General features: G+C 44.4%; 1 protein-coding gene across 1 annotated transcript in view; it reads right to left on the reverse strand.

Annotated features, from left to right (window-relative positions):
* The window catches only part of MARCHF5 (membrane associated ring-CH-type finger 5), a 259605-nt gene that overhangs the window by 82693 nt on the left and 162455 nt on the right, over positions 1-14457 (reverse strand). The window contains exon 5 of the mRNA XM_085606154.1: positions 6318-6484. Within this exon, the coding sequence (XP_085462280.1) occupies positions 6318-6484 (167 nt within the window). The remainder of the gene's footprint in view (positions 1-6317; positions 6485-14457) is intronic.

The raw sequence follows: 14457 nt of genomic DNA on the forward strand, positions 1-14457 counted from the left end.
TGGGGGTATCTTGGGGGTGAGCGTCCCCATGCGTGCCGAGTCACTTCGATGAGGGTTGGTCACTCCCTCGTCTCCTTTGGCCACGTCCGTTTCCCCTCCCGCGAAAGGACTGGCCCCTTGGCTGGTACTGCCAGTTTTGTTTTTGCTGACCTTGCTGTCCGTGACTTTCACCCTGCTGTCCTTGCTGGAACGTCTGGTGCGATGTTCCCTGCTGGTTACCCCCTCTACCGTAGGGTCTTCTAGTTGGAGTGCCTCTTCTCATCCACCTGAACTGCAGGGCCCCTCTCAGCCCAAGAATTTAGTGGCTTCCTTCCATACCCTTACCACCAACTGTGTGTGGGTCAGGAGTGCCTGTCCAGCAAATAAGTGTATGGTGCTGCCGGGTCACCCCTAGTTCCTATTGCATGCCTGTCTACTCGCACTACCTGCTCCTACATTGGTGCGAAAGCCCATTTGTTACCTGTCACTATTTGTGAGGCCAAGCATTGTTTTTGGATGTCAAGTAGCAGAATTCCTCTTCAATAAACCCATCTCATGAGCTTCCCCAGGGCAATATGTGGTGTTTTCCCATCCCACAATAGTAGATGCAGTTCTAACTATTTGTCTAAAGATGTCCCTCTATATTCTGTAGGGGGTATTATGTAAAGCACGAGAAATGTGGATAGTGTCGCCATCTTAAACATGGCTGCCCTGCCTAATGGCATACCCCTTCAGCACTTTACACTCTCTTTGGTCGGAGTGTAAAAGTTTTCCCTGAGGAAGTCCCCAACGTCAACGTATATTCCCAAATAATTAAATCCCTCCTCAGAGGTCTTTACTGGGCACCCCATTGGGAGCCTACTGGGGGCTTCCTGGGAGCAGATACAAGAGAAACTCCCTCTAATTTTTTGTAAATTCAGAGTAGTTTACGAAAAGCTGGGTGATCTGCCGGAGCCTGGGGACTCTTTCCATTCATGCTACATACAGCAGTACACTGTCTACATAAAGCAAGACCATCCTGGGAGTCCTCCCATCTCAGTTCCCGGATTAGTGCATCCTCCCTCAGTCAGGCTGCAAGAGGCTCCAGTGCTAAGGCAAATATCATGAGCAAAGTCTTGTCCTCTTCTACAATCAGAAGAGTTTTGACAACGCGCCATATACGTTAACCCGGGATTTAGGTTGCTGATACAGTAGTTTCACCCATTGCCTAAAGCCAGAACCCACCCCTATCTTTTCAAGAACCCCAAACATATATATCCATGCTAGTGTATCAAATGTCATAGTGGCATCCATCAGCTCCCTCAGCATAACTCATGCAATCATACAACCTGCGTAAGAGGAGTCTGGCCCACCTATTAGGCAGGAACCCTGGCGGGTCCGAGTGAGGTAATTACCTGACTCAGCCTATTCAATAATACTTTTGCAAGGATCTTACCATCAGCTATCTTTTTAGCTTACTTAAACATTGCTAGAATGTGGGTAGTTAACTTGCTGGTCATACATGTGTACAGCTCGATCGGCATGCCATTCGGGCCCGCTGCTTTGCCAGATTCTGGGCCACAAATTGTGGTCTCAGTTTCATTTTCAAGTTCAGCGACTAGTGCCTGTCTATTTTCATGTGAAAGTTCAGTGAGTTTGTGGTCATTGAGGAATGATCTCATCTTCCTGTGATGAGGTGTTAGTTGACCAGAGTAACTGCTGGTAATAGTTTGCCATTCTGTCTGTAGCCTCCTTTACTCCTGATCCTTTCCCACCTATCCATTTTTAGCTCCGGAACCCAGTGTCTGCTGAGTTCCCCATGTCCCAGCCACACCTGTAATTTGCCTGATTTCTTTCCCACCTTCGACAGTCTACGCTGAGGCGTGTAAAGTGGATCATGCATTATTTTTTATCAGGTCTCGATAATCCTGCTCTTAAGTAGCAATTGGGAGTTTGTTTTTCGATCCCTGACCAAACAACGGCACGCTCTAGTCCTAGATTTTCAGACTCATTCACTTCCATCTGTGATCTTTTCTTTTTCTTAACCCCGGTTATCAAGGAAATTCCTTGACCTCGCACTACGGTTTTGTAGGCCTCACAGAGGGAGACACTGAAGTCAAACGTTCCTTTATTTCCTGTGAAGTACTTGTATGTACTCATAGTGAGCTGAGCAACAAATTTTGTGTTTGTTATATACAGTGGTCGAAGTGGGGGAAAAAAAGTAGGGGAACTGTGGGTGGAGAATCAGAGGGCGGGAATTACCCAAGGATAGGATCAGTGGGTGGAGCCAGAGGTGTGGTCAGAATGCGCTAACATCCCAATTTTTAGTATTTGTTTGGCATTTCACTGCCCAGTTTAATCAACCAATGGATACACATGATTAGTTAAGGTTATAATGAGTTATTGACATTAAAACACATTCACAAAGTGGGATATGCTTCTAATCACAGAATGTCCCAAATACGAGAAAATGTGGATGCACAAGTTATTTGTCGCCGAGCCATGGAGTTTGTCATCAGCACTTCTCCCTTTTTCCACAACAGCAGTTCAAACATGAAAGGCAAAATATCCTAGTTTGCAAATGTTTTTCATATAATTATGGCGCTTTCATATTTGCCTCATAATGCAAGATCTGCTGCATGATCTGACTATTTAAAGTAATAAATTGTTTATAGCTCAAACGTATCAAAAGTTAATAAAAAATGTGACTTGTTTTGCGGCGGAGTAGATGGCTTATTACAAAGGTTGACTGATCACCTTTCTCACTGTTGCATTTGTATGTTACACTGGTACTAATAAGGCAAAATCTTTCCAGAGACTGTTAGCATGTGTACACATGTCAAAATAATAAAATATCAGAAAATATACTGCATTACCCTGCAGCCTTTTTTTAATGCATAATTTAGTCAACACTGTGGCATAATTTCGTCCTCCTTTGCTTGCTGCATAATTAATTCCAGTGGCCCCACAGCAAGCAGCACATGTTAAAAGTGCTTGTGAATGAAGCAGAGAGACTGAAGTAGAGAGACTGAAGTTTGTAAACTTAGTTTGGTGTGCGTGCAAATTCTGCATTGCCAATCCCTGGTGAGTTGCAGCTACTACTTCTGAAACAAGGCCAATGGAGCTACCTATGGGTGAGGCAGACTGGCCTCAAGGGCAGGGCCGGCCTTAGAACTGGTGGTGCCATGTGCATTAATGTTTGTTATTGCCCCCCAATGACCACCTCTGCCATGGATTCCCTCACTACCACCCTTTAACAGTGCCCCTCAAGTCTCCATAACCACACTCTCTCTGATGCATTTAATTTGTTTTACAGTGCCGCTCATACCAGTGTAGGGTGTCAGAGCAATTTACATCCCACACATTACTCAGAGACAATCAATATGTGTGTAAATCACTGTATAGAAAATGTTACATAAGACTAAGGACTACAAGGTGTAGGAGTCACATGACAACCATACTAGTAGGCCATATAGGTTAATAGTGATTGGTCTGGAGAAACACAAGCTCAGAATTTAAAAGGTAATACCGTGGTTGGGGGTTCTCTTTAATAATCATAATTGATTTCTGTCCAAAAGAACACTATTTGCAACATTAGGATAACCAAAGACTGGTGGGGAAAACACAATGCTCTAATTTATACCTTGCAGGTTGCATGCAGCTCTTAGATGACAGTTAATAGCGCACTGTTCTAGGTTAGGATTTTAACTTGTAAACTGCAAGCAACAAAAGGATTTCTCTGACAAAAGCAGTAGCCCACTGACCTATTTACATTATGTGCACTTTGTGATCTGCATGGTGCATGTTCTTTGCAGTAGGCACATTAACCCTCTGTGCTACCTTTCCATGAGTCAAAACTTCCACTGGACAAAACCCCGCTCTCTCTAGGAAGAACATTAAACACCAGAGTCATGACATTTTGATTGTTGCCGAAAATTGCTGGAGGCCAGGAAGGAGGCAGAAAGCGCTTTAAAAACCTTAATATACTTGAAAACATAATGCCTCCACCCAGTCAGCGCCCTTCTCAAGGGTCCCTTGAGTCACTGTTGTTCTTGGCTGTGCTGCTTCATAGGCCTGCCCGCAAGACTGGAGGTGAACTTCAGTATGGATTGTGGTGGACAAACCTTGAAGGTTAACCAAGACTTGCCAGTGCTAGGGTCCACCTGCTGCTGCTAAGACACCAGCGCTTCTAAGGTCTTGCGAAGCCGTCTAAGGTCTAGCATGGGATTGTACTCTCTCAGGAAAGTCGTCTGGTGTACTGGTTATTAAGGCTGAACCTGGTTCCCCAGTCCAAATTCAGCAGCTCTGGCCGTAGTGCCACATCCTCTCCCCCACTGAACACCATACTGCCCCACTGAGAAAAACTCACACTGCCTTCAACTACAACCCAATTGCTGCCGGCTATAAACACCTGGATGAGGCTCAATTTAAATGACGCAATAGACAAGAGCAATATGCGGCCTACAAAAAAAAGTATCAACATCCTGGAAAAAGCAAACACTCATAGGGAATGCAAAATTTAGCAAACCATGTGAAATGTAAGCAGGAAGAACATGGTTACCTTAATGCTTTTACACTCACTAGTCAGAAATCAGTGAGTGCTTTTGCCTGAAAAGTTAAGGACATGACTACAGGGCCTTGAATGGACCCGTTTCAATGTCCATTGCTGATATCCTTACAAAACGTTAGCAGTGTGGTAAAAAGACCACAGCCCTGGACGCAGAGCTGCAGTACACATTTTGCTTTCCAATCCACACTTTGCAGTACCTCCAGGATTGGTGCACTAGTTGCACGCCCAGGGAAAACAAAGACAAGAAAACAAAAATAGCGCTTCACTGGCAAACTCTGTAAAAGTGGCGTTAATGTGTTTGGGTGTGAATAAAATCAATCTGGCCAGTTTGCTACCACTCTGTCTTACTTTAGTTATTTTTCATTTTTTAACCTTTTATTCCAGATGCTGCACTTTGGAATTAAAATACGACATTTCCAGCAAAAATGATTTTCTTTTTTGGACCCATTTCACAAGGGAGCAAATGAAAGAAACGAGAGGAAAGAGAGTGAGAACCTCATCTTGAAGTCACAGTTTTCAGCAAGAGAAGAACTGCTAGACAGAAAGAGAGGGAAGAATGAAAGAGTGGGGGGGGTCAGCTGAAGCAGCATAGCAGAAGTGAACACTGTATTTTTCTTCTCTGAGCAAGAAGGAAAAGAGAATACTGTTACTTCTCTGCCGCCCCTCCTCGAACGCCAGGAAACGCCGAGCTTTATTTAAAGGCGATGGTGATTTCTTGCGTCCTGGGACGCATTTTCAAAATAAAAAAGTAGGGGAACGGAGTCCTTGGAATTGAAGAAGTAGGGGCACGCCATGCCCTTCCGATCCCGCCCACTTCGACCACTGGTTATATACCACGGTCTATAGACTAACCATATCTTTTTGTCTCACTGTTCCCCCTAAATTTCACCCATATGGGGGACTGGTCGGAGATTCCACATGTCAATATTCTTGCTCCCCCAAGGTGCCCCTCAAATAGTCATTGGGTAAGGATATAATCTATGCAAGAGAAACTGCGGTGTGCACCAGAGTAAAATGTAGGTCAGTCCCCTGGGTTAAATGCCCTCCAAATGTCAACTAAGCCCATAGCATCCGTTCCTGCCTTTTCCCCTGCAAGGCAATTTTTTATCCATTTCCTTGTCCACCACCAAGTTAAGGCCTCCTCCTAATATCAACACTGCTATGGGTAGCTCCAGAAGGAGAGCCCCCAGGGTTTGTAGCGCTTTAGTGTGTAGAATGGCTGGAATATATGCGGAGCATAGGTGGATTGTTAATACCATCCCAGCTTCTTGTGAGTATCACGTAGCAGTCTTTTGTATCCATCCATGTTGTTTGTGGGAATGATTTCATACCCAATTATCGGGGGGTTGTCATGATACTGCAGGAGCCGCTCTACCCTGCGGCCATCTTCATCAGTGGTCCACAAAAATAATAAATTTAGGTAAATATAAACTTGCGTAAGTCAAACATTTAAGCTGTGGCGTGTATATTACAGTTAGAAGGAAAGCTCTACCACAGGTATAACTTTCTTTGCAAATGAGGGAGATCTGAAATTAATAAACCCAAAGTTTCAATGCAGAATCCGGTTTCCATGGAGGCACACAGCTACAATATCTATAAACTTGTTTATGCTGTCAATCAAACAAATAGTGAGCCCTTAATGAAAAATACAACAAATAAATATCCATACGAAACCAAATCAACACCATATACTTCAACTGATGCATTACAAGTGTGCCACGTAAAAACATGTGGTAGTACCTGAAATTTTAATAAACAACATTTAAGACAAAGGTTAAAATCATCTTACCAAGATTGTCCTTTGTAGGTTTGAGTTAACACTGCTGAACATCAATTTACCAACTATAGTGGCAATTGTGGGAAAGACTAGAGCACCACACAAAATGCGAGTTGCAGAGACATGATCAGCAAGAGGGTTGGCTTCAGCAGGTATGCGAGGAACAGGACATCCAATGCCTATATAAATACACCAATGGCCATATAAATAGATTAAGAATGTCTTTTTTTAAAAATCTTTATTGATTTTCAAGACCAACATACAACAGTATAATAGTGGTACAGTCCATAATATACCATTAATAAAGCATCATATGTTTTGGGTTTCCAATTATCTTTCTTTTACTCGTATCTAATTATAGAACTTTAATTCTACAAGAACCATAATTAATAAGTGTAATGGTAATTTTACCCCATCCCACTCCTCAAGGTGGTCTATTATTGGGCCGTGGGGGAATCTAAACCCAGTCACCTAAGCCCAGTCAGCAAGGCAGTGGGGCACACACAATCAACTGCTATCGATCTTTTTATTAGGACTGTGCGCTTGTATTCATTTAATTTTGCAGTTTATCTTGGAGAGAAGTATTCCTAATAAGCACTGCTTTACACACTGCACCTAAGTTTTTCACCACTTTAACTCTGGACAGTGTGACCAGTGAGCTGTTCAAGACCATATCAAGGAAGGCAGCTCCCATCAATTTACACTTAACACATGCAGACTTTCTACCTATGTAGATCCACACAAATATTTTTGTGGTGATGTACGTTTTTAATATGTACTGAAACTGGATACATTTGAAACATGCAGTACAGGAAATGTGTGTAACTTGTTCACAGTCTCTCTCCCCATCAGTGGTTATGGACATTGTTGTGCAAATATTTATTTCGTCTTTTCTGTGTCACCTTTCCTATCCTGTATAAGCACAGCTTATATATCTCTGTATTTACCCCCACCTGCCTTATTTAGTATTGTCAATTTACGTTAGTTTCAAGAGGTGCCTCCAGGAATGTGGTCCAAATCTTGCTGGTAGTAAGCACTAGCCTTACGTAATGGAGGACGAGACCAACTACCAACAGCAAAATGTCTTGTGCTTGATAAAATTTAAAAATTCTACTTTTCATGAATAAGTCAACTTACATTCGAAATGCGGCATGCTGAAGGAGGGGGGCATGGGTGTTGGGGGTCTCATGGTGGGCAGGGGTGGGAAGAGCCACACGAGGAAAGGCAGGGCATTAGGTAAATGAGTCCCAGCAAGGAAATGTGTTCCCCAGTTATTAATGTCATGGAACCAGTGCACTGCGCGATGAAGTGCATGGACACATAATACAGAAAGAAATTAGGAAGACCAACACCCCTCTTAACCAAGGTAGCTTCAGTGCTTTTCATTTTAACAGTTCCGTTTTCCCACCGAGACCAAGGAACCATCCAGTCTATCCAATATGGGAACAGGCCAAATGGCATCGGGCACACAGAGTTCTGCAAGACCGTGACATTCATCCCATTATCAACAAAGGAAGTGTCCTCCAAAATGTGTGAGCCCCATCAGTAACACCCCCATACTAAGCATGTATTAGGCTTTTGAGTAATTTGTATCGCCAGGTACCAAAAGCGTGTAATTTCCCAATCTAATCCCAAATCCATGAGTGTGTGGTCCTCCAGGTCTTTGAATCCACCTAAAGGAAACAGCTTAGACTTGCCACAGTTTGTTTTTAACTCCGTGACTTTCCTTAATTTTTCCATGACAGTAAAAAGTTTAATAGAACGCTCTGAATCTTTTCAATAAACCAATGTGTTGCCCACATAGAGTGACACAATGTGTTTTGTTAGTCCTATTTGTATAACCCAATGCACAATAACAATTTGTAATTCACACACCAGAGCTCCATTGATGGCGCAAACAACATGGGAGACTATGTACAATCTTGCTGTGTTCATCTCGGTCAAGTGTCCAGCTATCCGATATCCAACTGTTGGGTCACAACCACGCCATGTGCTCTGCGTACAATCATTTAACCTAGCTAAAGAAGGTAGACTTGAATCTCAGTAAAGAGGCAGCTATACAAATCCAGCACTAATCCACCTTGGGTTCCGGAGTAGCATACTACTCACTAAAAAGAGCTTCAACACCTCCTCAGGGGTAGAACGTGCTATATAAATACAATTACTGGATCAAGGGCATGCTCAATATCTAATGCCAATACAGTGAACTCTTTTTCTAAGGTTATAAAGTGTGCAAAATGTGTGTTAGCTTTCTGATATTGTGCACTGCCTTCCTGAACGTAATAAATCCAAACTGGTCCTCATGGGGAAGGCAGCCAATACCTGGCATTCTGGTAATTAAAGCTCGAATAAGCAGTTTCACATCCACACTCAACATCGACAGTTGCAGATACAGTGCTAGCTGTATTAGCCCTTTATCTCCTTTAGGGATTAGTCTGATCAGCACTTCTCTCAAGGAGGGAGGCAGCATTCCCACCAGACGTGCTTTCTCATGGATCATTAACAATTTGTCTAGGTTCAAATTAGGTAATAACTAGAACAGGTTGGTGGGTATACAATCTGGTCATGAAGTTTATTCTTCTGCATCCCAAAGAGTACTTTCTCAATTTCATCTGTAGTTAGGAGGACTTCTAAACTTTCATTGTTCTTCCGCGAGCTTTGGCAATGTCAAGTATTCCAAACTTTCATCCCTTGGTAGTAAGTTGGTCTGTGTGCAGCTCTTCAGCAGGTATTCTTTACATTTCTTGTTTATCCCCTCACTGATGAGAATTTCCCCCTAATAGCATAGTCTTCGTATATGTGTGTGGGTGTGAAGGTGGGGGAGGGAGTTCTCCATTTTCAATAGCAGGGCCAGTATTCAACTCAACTCGTCTCCCTCCCCATGACATATCTGTCCTTATTGGGTAAGAGTATGTTTGTCTAGTTTGGTCTGTGCGTCTTCAATTTTTCGTATGTGTCCATCAATTTCATTTTTATCTAGGTTAAGCACCACCCCCCTTTTAAGGCACAATAGTGTTGTTTCTGTGTCTTCAGTGTGTGTTTTAATTTCATCCTCATCCCAGTGATTTGTGGTATGCACTTCCCTCTTATTTTTTATTTATTTTAAAGGTTTTATATAGCGCTAGCTGGACCCAAAAGTATCGGAGCGCTTTACAGGATTTAGTAACACAGAGTAACAGACAGACTTAATACAATATAGAAAATAAGGCCAGGCAATATGAACTTTAAGAAAGTTGTAAGTTCGGGAGATCATAATCAGGTATCCAATCAGAGACAGTAGATCAAGGAGACAGTGAAGAATTATATAGTGTATCAGTAGATGGAGGGGCGAGAGAGTGAGGCATATTTGTAGAGGAGAGGGAGGAGGTGAAATTATAAGTAAAGGGGGGCCAATATAAACAGTGAGCATGGGGAGAGTTCGCGGCCAGAGACAGCAAGTTAAATTAAGAACCCCAGTATTTGTTGAGAAGGAGCAGCTTGAGGTCTTTTTTAAAGCAGGGGTAGGAGGGGTTGCAACGTAGATCTTTGGGAAGGGTATTCCAGATGGAAGGCGCATTACCAGAGTATGAGCGAGTCTGAGTTGATTTCCTTTTTTGAAGAGGAGGGACAAGGACAAGAGCGTTAGTGCTCCTCATTGTTCTAGAGCACCCAGCTTTTTGAAGTTTGTCTGTGAGGTAAGAGGGGGTATTTTGATGAAGGGCTTTGTGTGTGATGCAGGCGATCTTGTAGGTGGATCTGCCTTCGATCGGAAGCCATTTAAGGTTTTTGAGAACAGGGGAGATGTGATCATAGCGCTTACAGTCAGTAATAAGCCTGGCTGCGAGGTTACGAACAGATTTGATAGGGGCTAGGTGGACTTTAGGGGTACCAGCAAGAGTGGCGTTACCGTAATCAATTCTAGACAGAACTAATGATTGTACAACTGATTTAAAGTCATCTGCTGGGATGAAGGGTTTAATTTTTTTAAGGTGGTGTAGTATGAAGAGAGCACCTTTAGCCAAGTTTTTTATATGGGGAGTAAGACTGAGGTTCAGATCAACGTTAATACCAAGGGATTTGACCGAGTTGGAGATTGCAAGAGAGCAGTTGAGAGCTTTAATGTCTGTGATCCAGTGTTGAATAGGGAGCGAGTTGTTCTTGGGAGAGAATAGGATGATTTCCGTTTTTTGGGGGTTTAATTTGAGGTGATTTTGGTGGAACCACAGTTGGATCTTAGTCAGGGCATCGTTAAGATGTAGGACGTCGTCATGGGATTTGATCTTGTACTATAGTTGTGTGTCATCGGGATAGAGGTGATAACTGATTTTCGCTTGTTTAAGAATGAGGGTAAGGGGTAAGAGGTTGAATAGAGTGGGAGAAAGAATAGAGCCCAGTGGAACGCCCAAGGAGACAGGTAGAGGTTTAGAAAAGCAACCGCCGACTTTAATTGGTTGAGTTCTATTTTGGAAATACGAGGTGAACCACTTAAGAACATCACCGTCGAAGCCGAAACAGTCTTTGAGAATATTGAGAAAAGCGTCATGGTTAACAGTATCAAAAGCTGCAGAGAGGTCAGGAAGAATGAGGAGGGAAGATTCGCCTTTATCAAGGGAGCGATGCATGTCATCTGTAATGTTGAGCATTGCTGTTTCTATGCTGCATCCCTTTCTAAAACCTGATTGGAAAACGTCTAAGAGGTTGAATGAGTCGATGTGTTTATCCAACTGTAGCAGGATGCATTTTTTGACGGCTTTGGATAGGAAGGGAAGGTTGGAGATAGGGCGCAGGTTGTTTAAGTCATTGGGGTCAGCCGCTGTATTTTTGATGATGGGGTAATTTGGCCTAGTTGGAGGGAAGCAGGAACATTACCAGTTGATGATATTGGTCCATAGAGGAGCGATGATGTGTTTTAGTTCTTGTACCAGATGAGCTGGAAGTGGATCTCTAGTATGTGAGGATGGTTTAATCTTGGTGATGATGTTATGGACATCACTTTCTGACACTGGACAAAAATTGTTCCAGGAAGCATTTTTTGGCTGGGTGGCAGTAAGGTAAGGTTCGTAGTGTGTGATAGAGAGGGGGAGTTGGGAGGAATCAGGGGGGATAGGAGTGGAAGAAGGCTCAGGGGGAATGTTAAGGAGGGGGGGTTGACTATGTGGTGGGGGAGTTACGGCAAAGGATTGGTCAATCTTGGTGACTATCAGAAAAGAAGCTAGCAATTTCTTCGCACCTCTGAACCGTAGCTAGTAATTTAGAGGGAGCTAAGGTCGTTTGGTTTTTGACAATGTTAAAAAGCTCCCTAGGACGATTCCTAGCCCGATCAAGTTGTGTACGGAAGAAGGAAGCTTTTTCGTTGAAGATGTGTTTTTTTGTAGTTGGCCCTTGCAGCTCTGAGGAGGACAAGATTCGAGGTGGAAGGCTGCTGCCTCCAAATGCGTTCGGTCTGTCCGAGAGCTCGTCTCTCTTTGTTAAGGTCAGTATTGAACCAAGTTTTGGAGGGAATAGTTTTTGGGAGTTTTAATTTGGCTGGGGCAATTTTGTCAAGGACTTCAAGGATAGAATTATTGTAATGTTCATTAAGACCAGTGGTACTTTGGAAGAGGGGGGGAAAGCTGTAGTCGAGCTTTGATTGTAGATTCCAGCTCGCCAGGAGGAATAAGGTGAAGATTTCGGGTTAGCTTCTTTTGTTTGTTGGTGTTAGAGGGAGGAGGGGGCATAGAGCTGTTAATCGTGAAGAAGTAGAGGTGGGGATCGGACCAGTCAATGGGGATAATATGGGAAAGAGAAGCCAGTCCCTTGCAAGTAATAATAGCATCAAGGGTAGCACCTTTGGAGTGAGTTGGAGAGGTGCAGAGTTGTGTCAAGTCACTGATGTCAAGTAAGTCATTGAAGAGGTTAACTGCAGGGTCGTCGGTTATATTCCAATGGAGGTTAAAATCCCCTAGGAAGAGGTTTCTAGATTTGGAGAGCGAAGATTGAATAAGAAGGTCGGACAATTCCTCGGCAAAGGAGAGAGGGTCGCCAGGGGGGTGGTAGATATTATGTAGGCAGATAGGAGGGGAACCCTGTACTGCAAGTTCAGCACCTAGGTAGTCAAAAGTGAATAGGTCATGGTGGTGGACAGGTGAAAGTTTAAGTTCTTCTTTATAAATTATAGCGAGGCCTCCTCCAATTTTTTCAAGCCTGTCTTTTCTGAGAATGGAGTAGCCCAGGGGAGAAAGTATGTCGATGATTGATGAGGAGCGCGAGTTGAGCCAGGCTTCAGTCAAGAAGGCGATGTCAATCGTTGAGGATGGTTTCAGCTATTTCTATTGCGTGACAAGTGGCCAGCCGGCAATTAACCAGCACGCAGTTGAGGGGTTTAGGGTCACTAGGTTTGTTGGAGGAATAGGAGTGGATGGAAGTGAGTTGCTGAGGGAGTCTGGGGAAGACTGGATCCTACTCACTCCCAGGATCTCTGGGATAGATGAATGCAATGCGATTACGGGGGGGTGGGTGGGGGGGGGGATTCACAGACTATGTGGAGAGGGGGTAGATTTTATTGAGGTCAGCAAGGTCATGGGGGGGGGGGGGGAAGATGACTCGGGAGGGCTGAGTGGGCTAATATTGTCTGTCAATATAGATGGAGAAACATGAGGACGGGATCCTACTGATTCCCAAGATCACCGGGATAGATGCAGGAGGTGGTGGGGGTGGGGGGGGGGTTTCGAGGTCATGTGGAGAGGGGGTAAACTTTATTGTGGTCGTAGAGGTCAGGGGGGGGAGATGGGTCGGGATGAGGGGTGGGCTGAATGAACTATTACAGTCAGTCAGTCTAGAAGGAGAATTGTCTATGGGGGGAAATGATTCCTTGGTTATATGGTGCTTGGTAAGTTTGTGAGGGGACTGAGGGGTAGGAGAGATTGGGAGGGTTATTAGTGGGGAGGGAGGAGACGTCATTTTTCTGAGGGAAGAGGGTTCTAATACGAGGGTCGAGAGGTGCAGTTCAATGTTGAGGAGTGATTGGGTAAGAAGTGTGATAGGAAGGGGGGCTAGGAGATCAGGATGAAGGTGTGAAAAGTCCATGTAGGTAGGGGGTGGAGGTCTGGTATGTGGAAGAGGTGGGAAGCCGGGAGGGGGAGGAGAGGGGAGTTGAGATCGGGGGGTAGAGTTGGAGAAGAGGGGTGAGAGGGTGGATTCCCAGAATCAGAAAGGGGTTCGGGGGAGGCAAGGAGTGCCTGGGAGTTGAATTTGGGGGCGCTCGTTAGATGATGGGGGGGGGGGGGGTTTACAGGAGAAGGAATAGGGGAGATTGGTGGAGCCGTTGGGGGAACACGGAGAGGTGTTAAATGGGGATGGTGTAGGTTTTGTGTGACTGAGGGGGTTTTTAAAAGGTTGCAGAGAGGGAAGGGAAGTGGATCGCGGATCGAGGGGAGGAGAAGCTAGAGGAGGGAGGGTTTGGGAGGCAGAGGGAGTTGAGAGAGAATCAAAAGAAGGGGGGGTGCTGGCGAGGTGGTAGGGTGTTGAAATTGGGAAACTAGGCTTTCATTGATGGTTATAAAATTAAGAGCTGGCAAGGTCGTGTGGAGATAAATATGAGAATTGGGGCTTTCAGTTGAGGTTAGTGAGTCAATGAATGGGTGAGAGGGGGTGGTGGTGTACGGGGGCAAAGAGGTATCTAGCAATTGGGAGGCTGGAAGATTAGTGTTAAGTGTAGGTATAAGGTTTTGGGATAGTGAACTAACGTGGTGTTAAAAAATGGTAAGGTGTTTCTCAGATGCTTGAATAAGTATATTTCCTGATTTGAATATAGAGATGTCAATTTCACCAGGGAATGAAGAGGAGGGAGTGGTGGAGTTTCAGACCACAGGGAATTTTGCGGGAATTAGTGATGGGGAGGTGTTGGAGAAAGGTGCTTTTCCATTTAGATGGGGAAGGGGAGTAGGAGCGCGGCTATAGAACAGGGAGGATGTCAGAGAGGTAAAATGTCCAATAGGGCGTGAAGGTCACGCAAGGTGGAAGATTGGAGTGGTGGGCGATATGATAGGGGTGTGTGAGAGGTGAGAGATTCCAGGATAAGAGGCAGTAGACAGGGTCGCAGTTTAGAGATAGAGGAGAGTGGGAGATAGGATTATCATGGAGAGAAACTAGTCGAAAGGAGTGGTGATAGTACTGATAAAGAGATCTATGAGGC

Source organism: Triturus cristatus, chromosome 1_2, assembly GCF_964204655.1.
Source record: "Triturus cristatus chromosome 1_2, aTriCri1.1, whole genome shotgun sequence".
Lineage (NCBI taxonomy): Eukaryota > Metazoa > Chordata > Amphibia > Caudata > Salamandridae > Triturus > Triturus cristatus.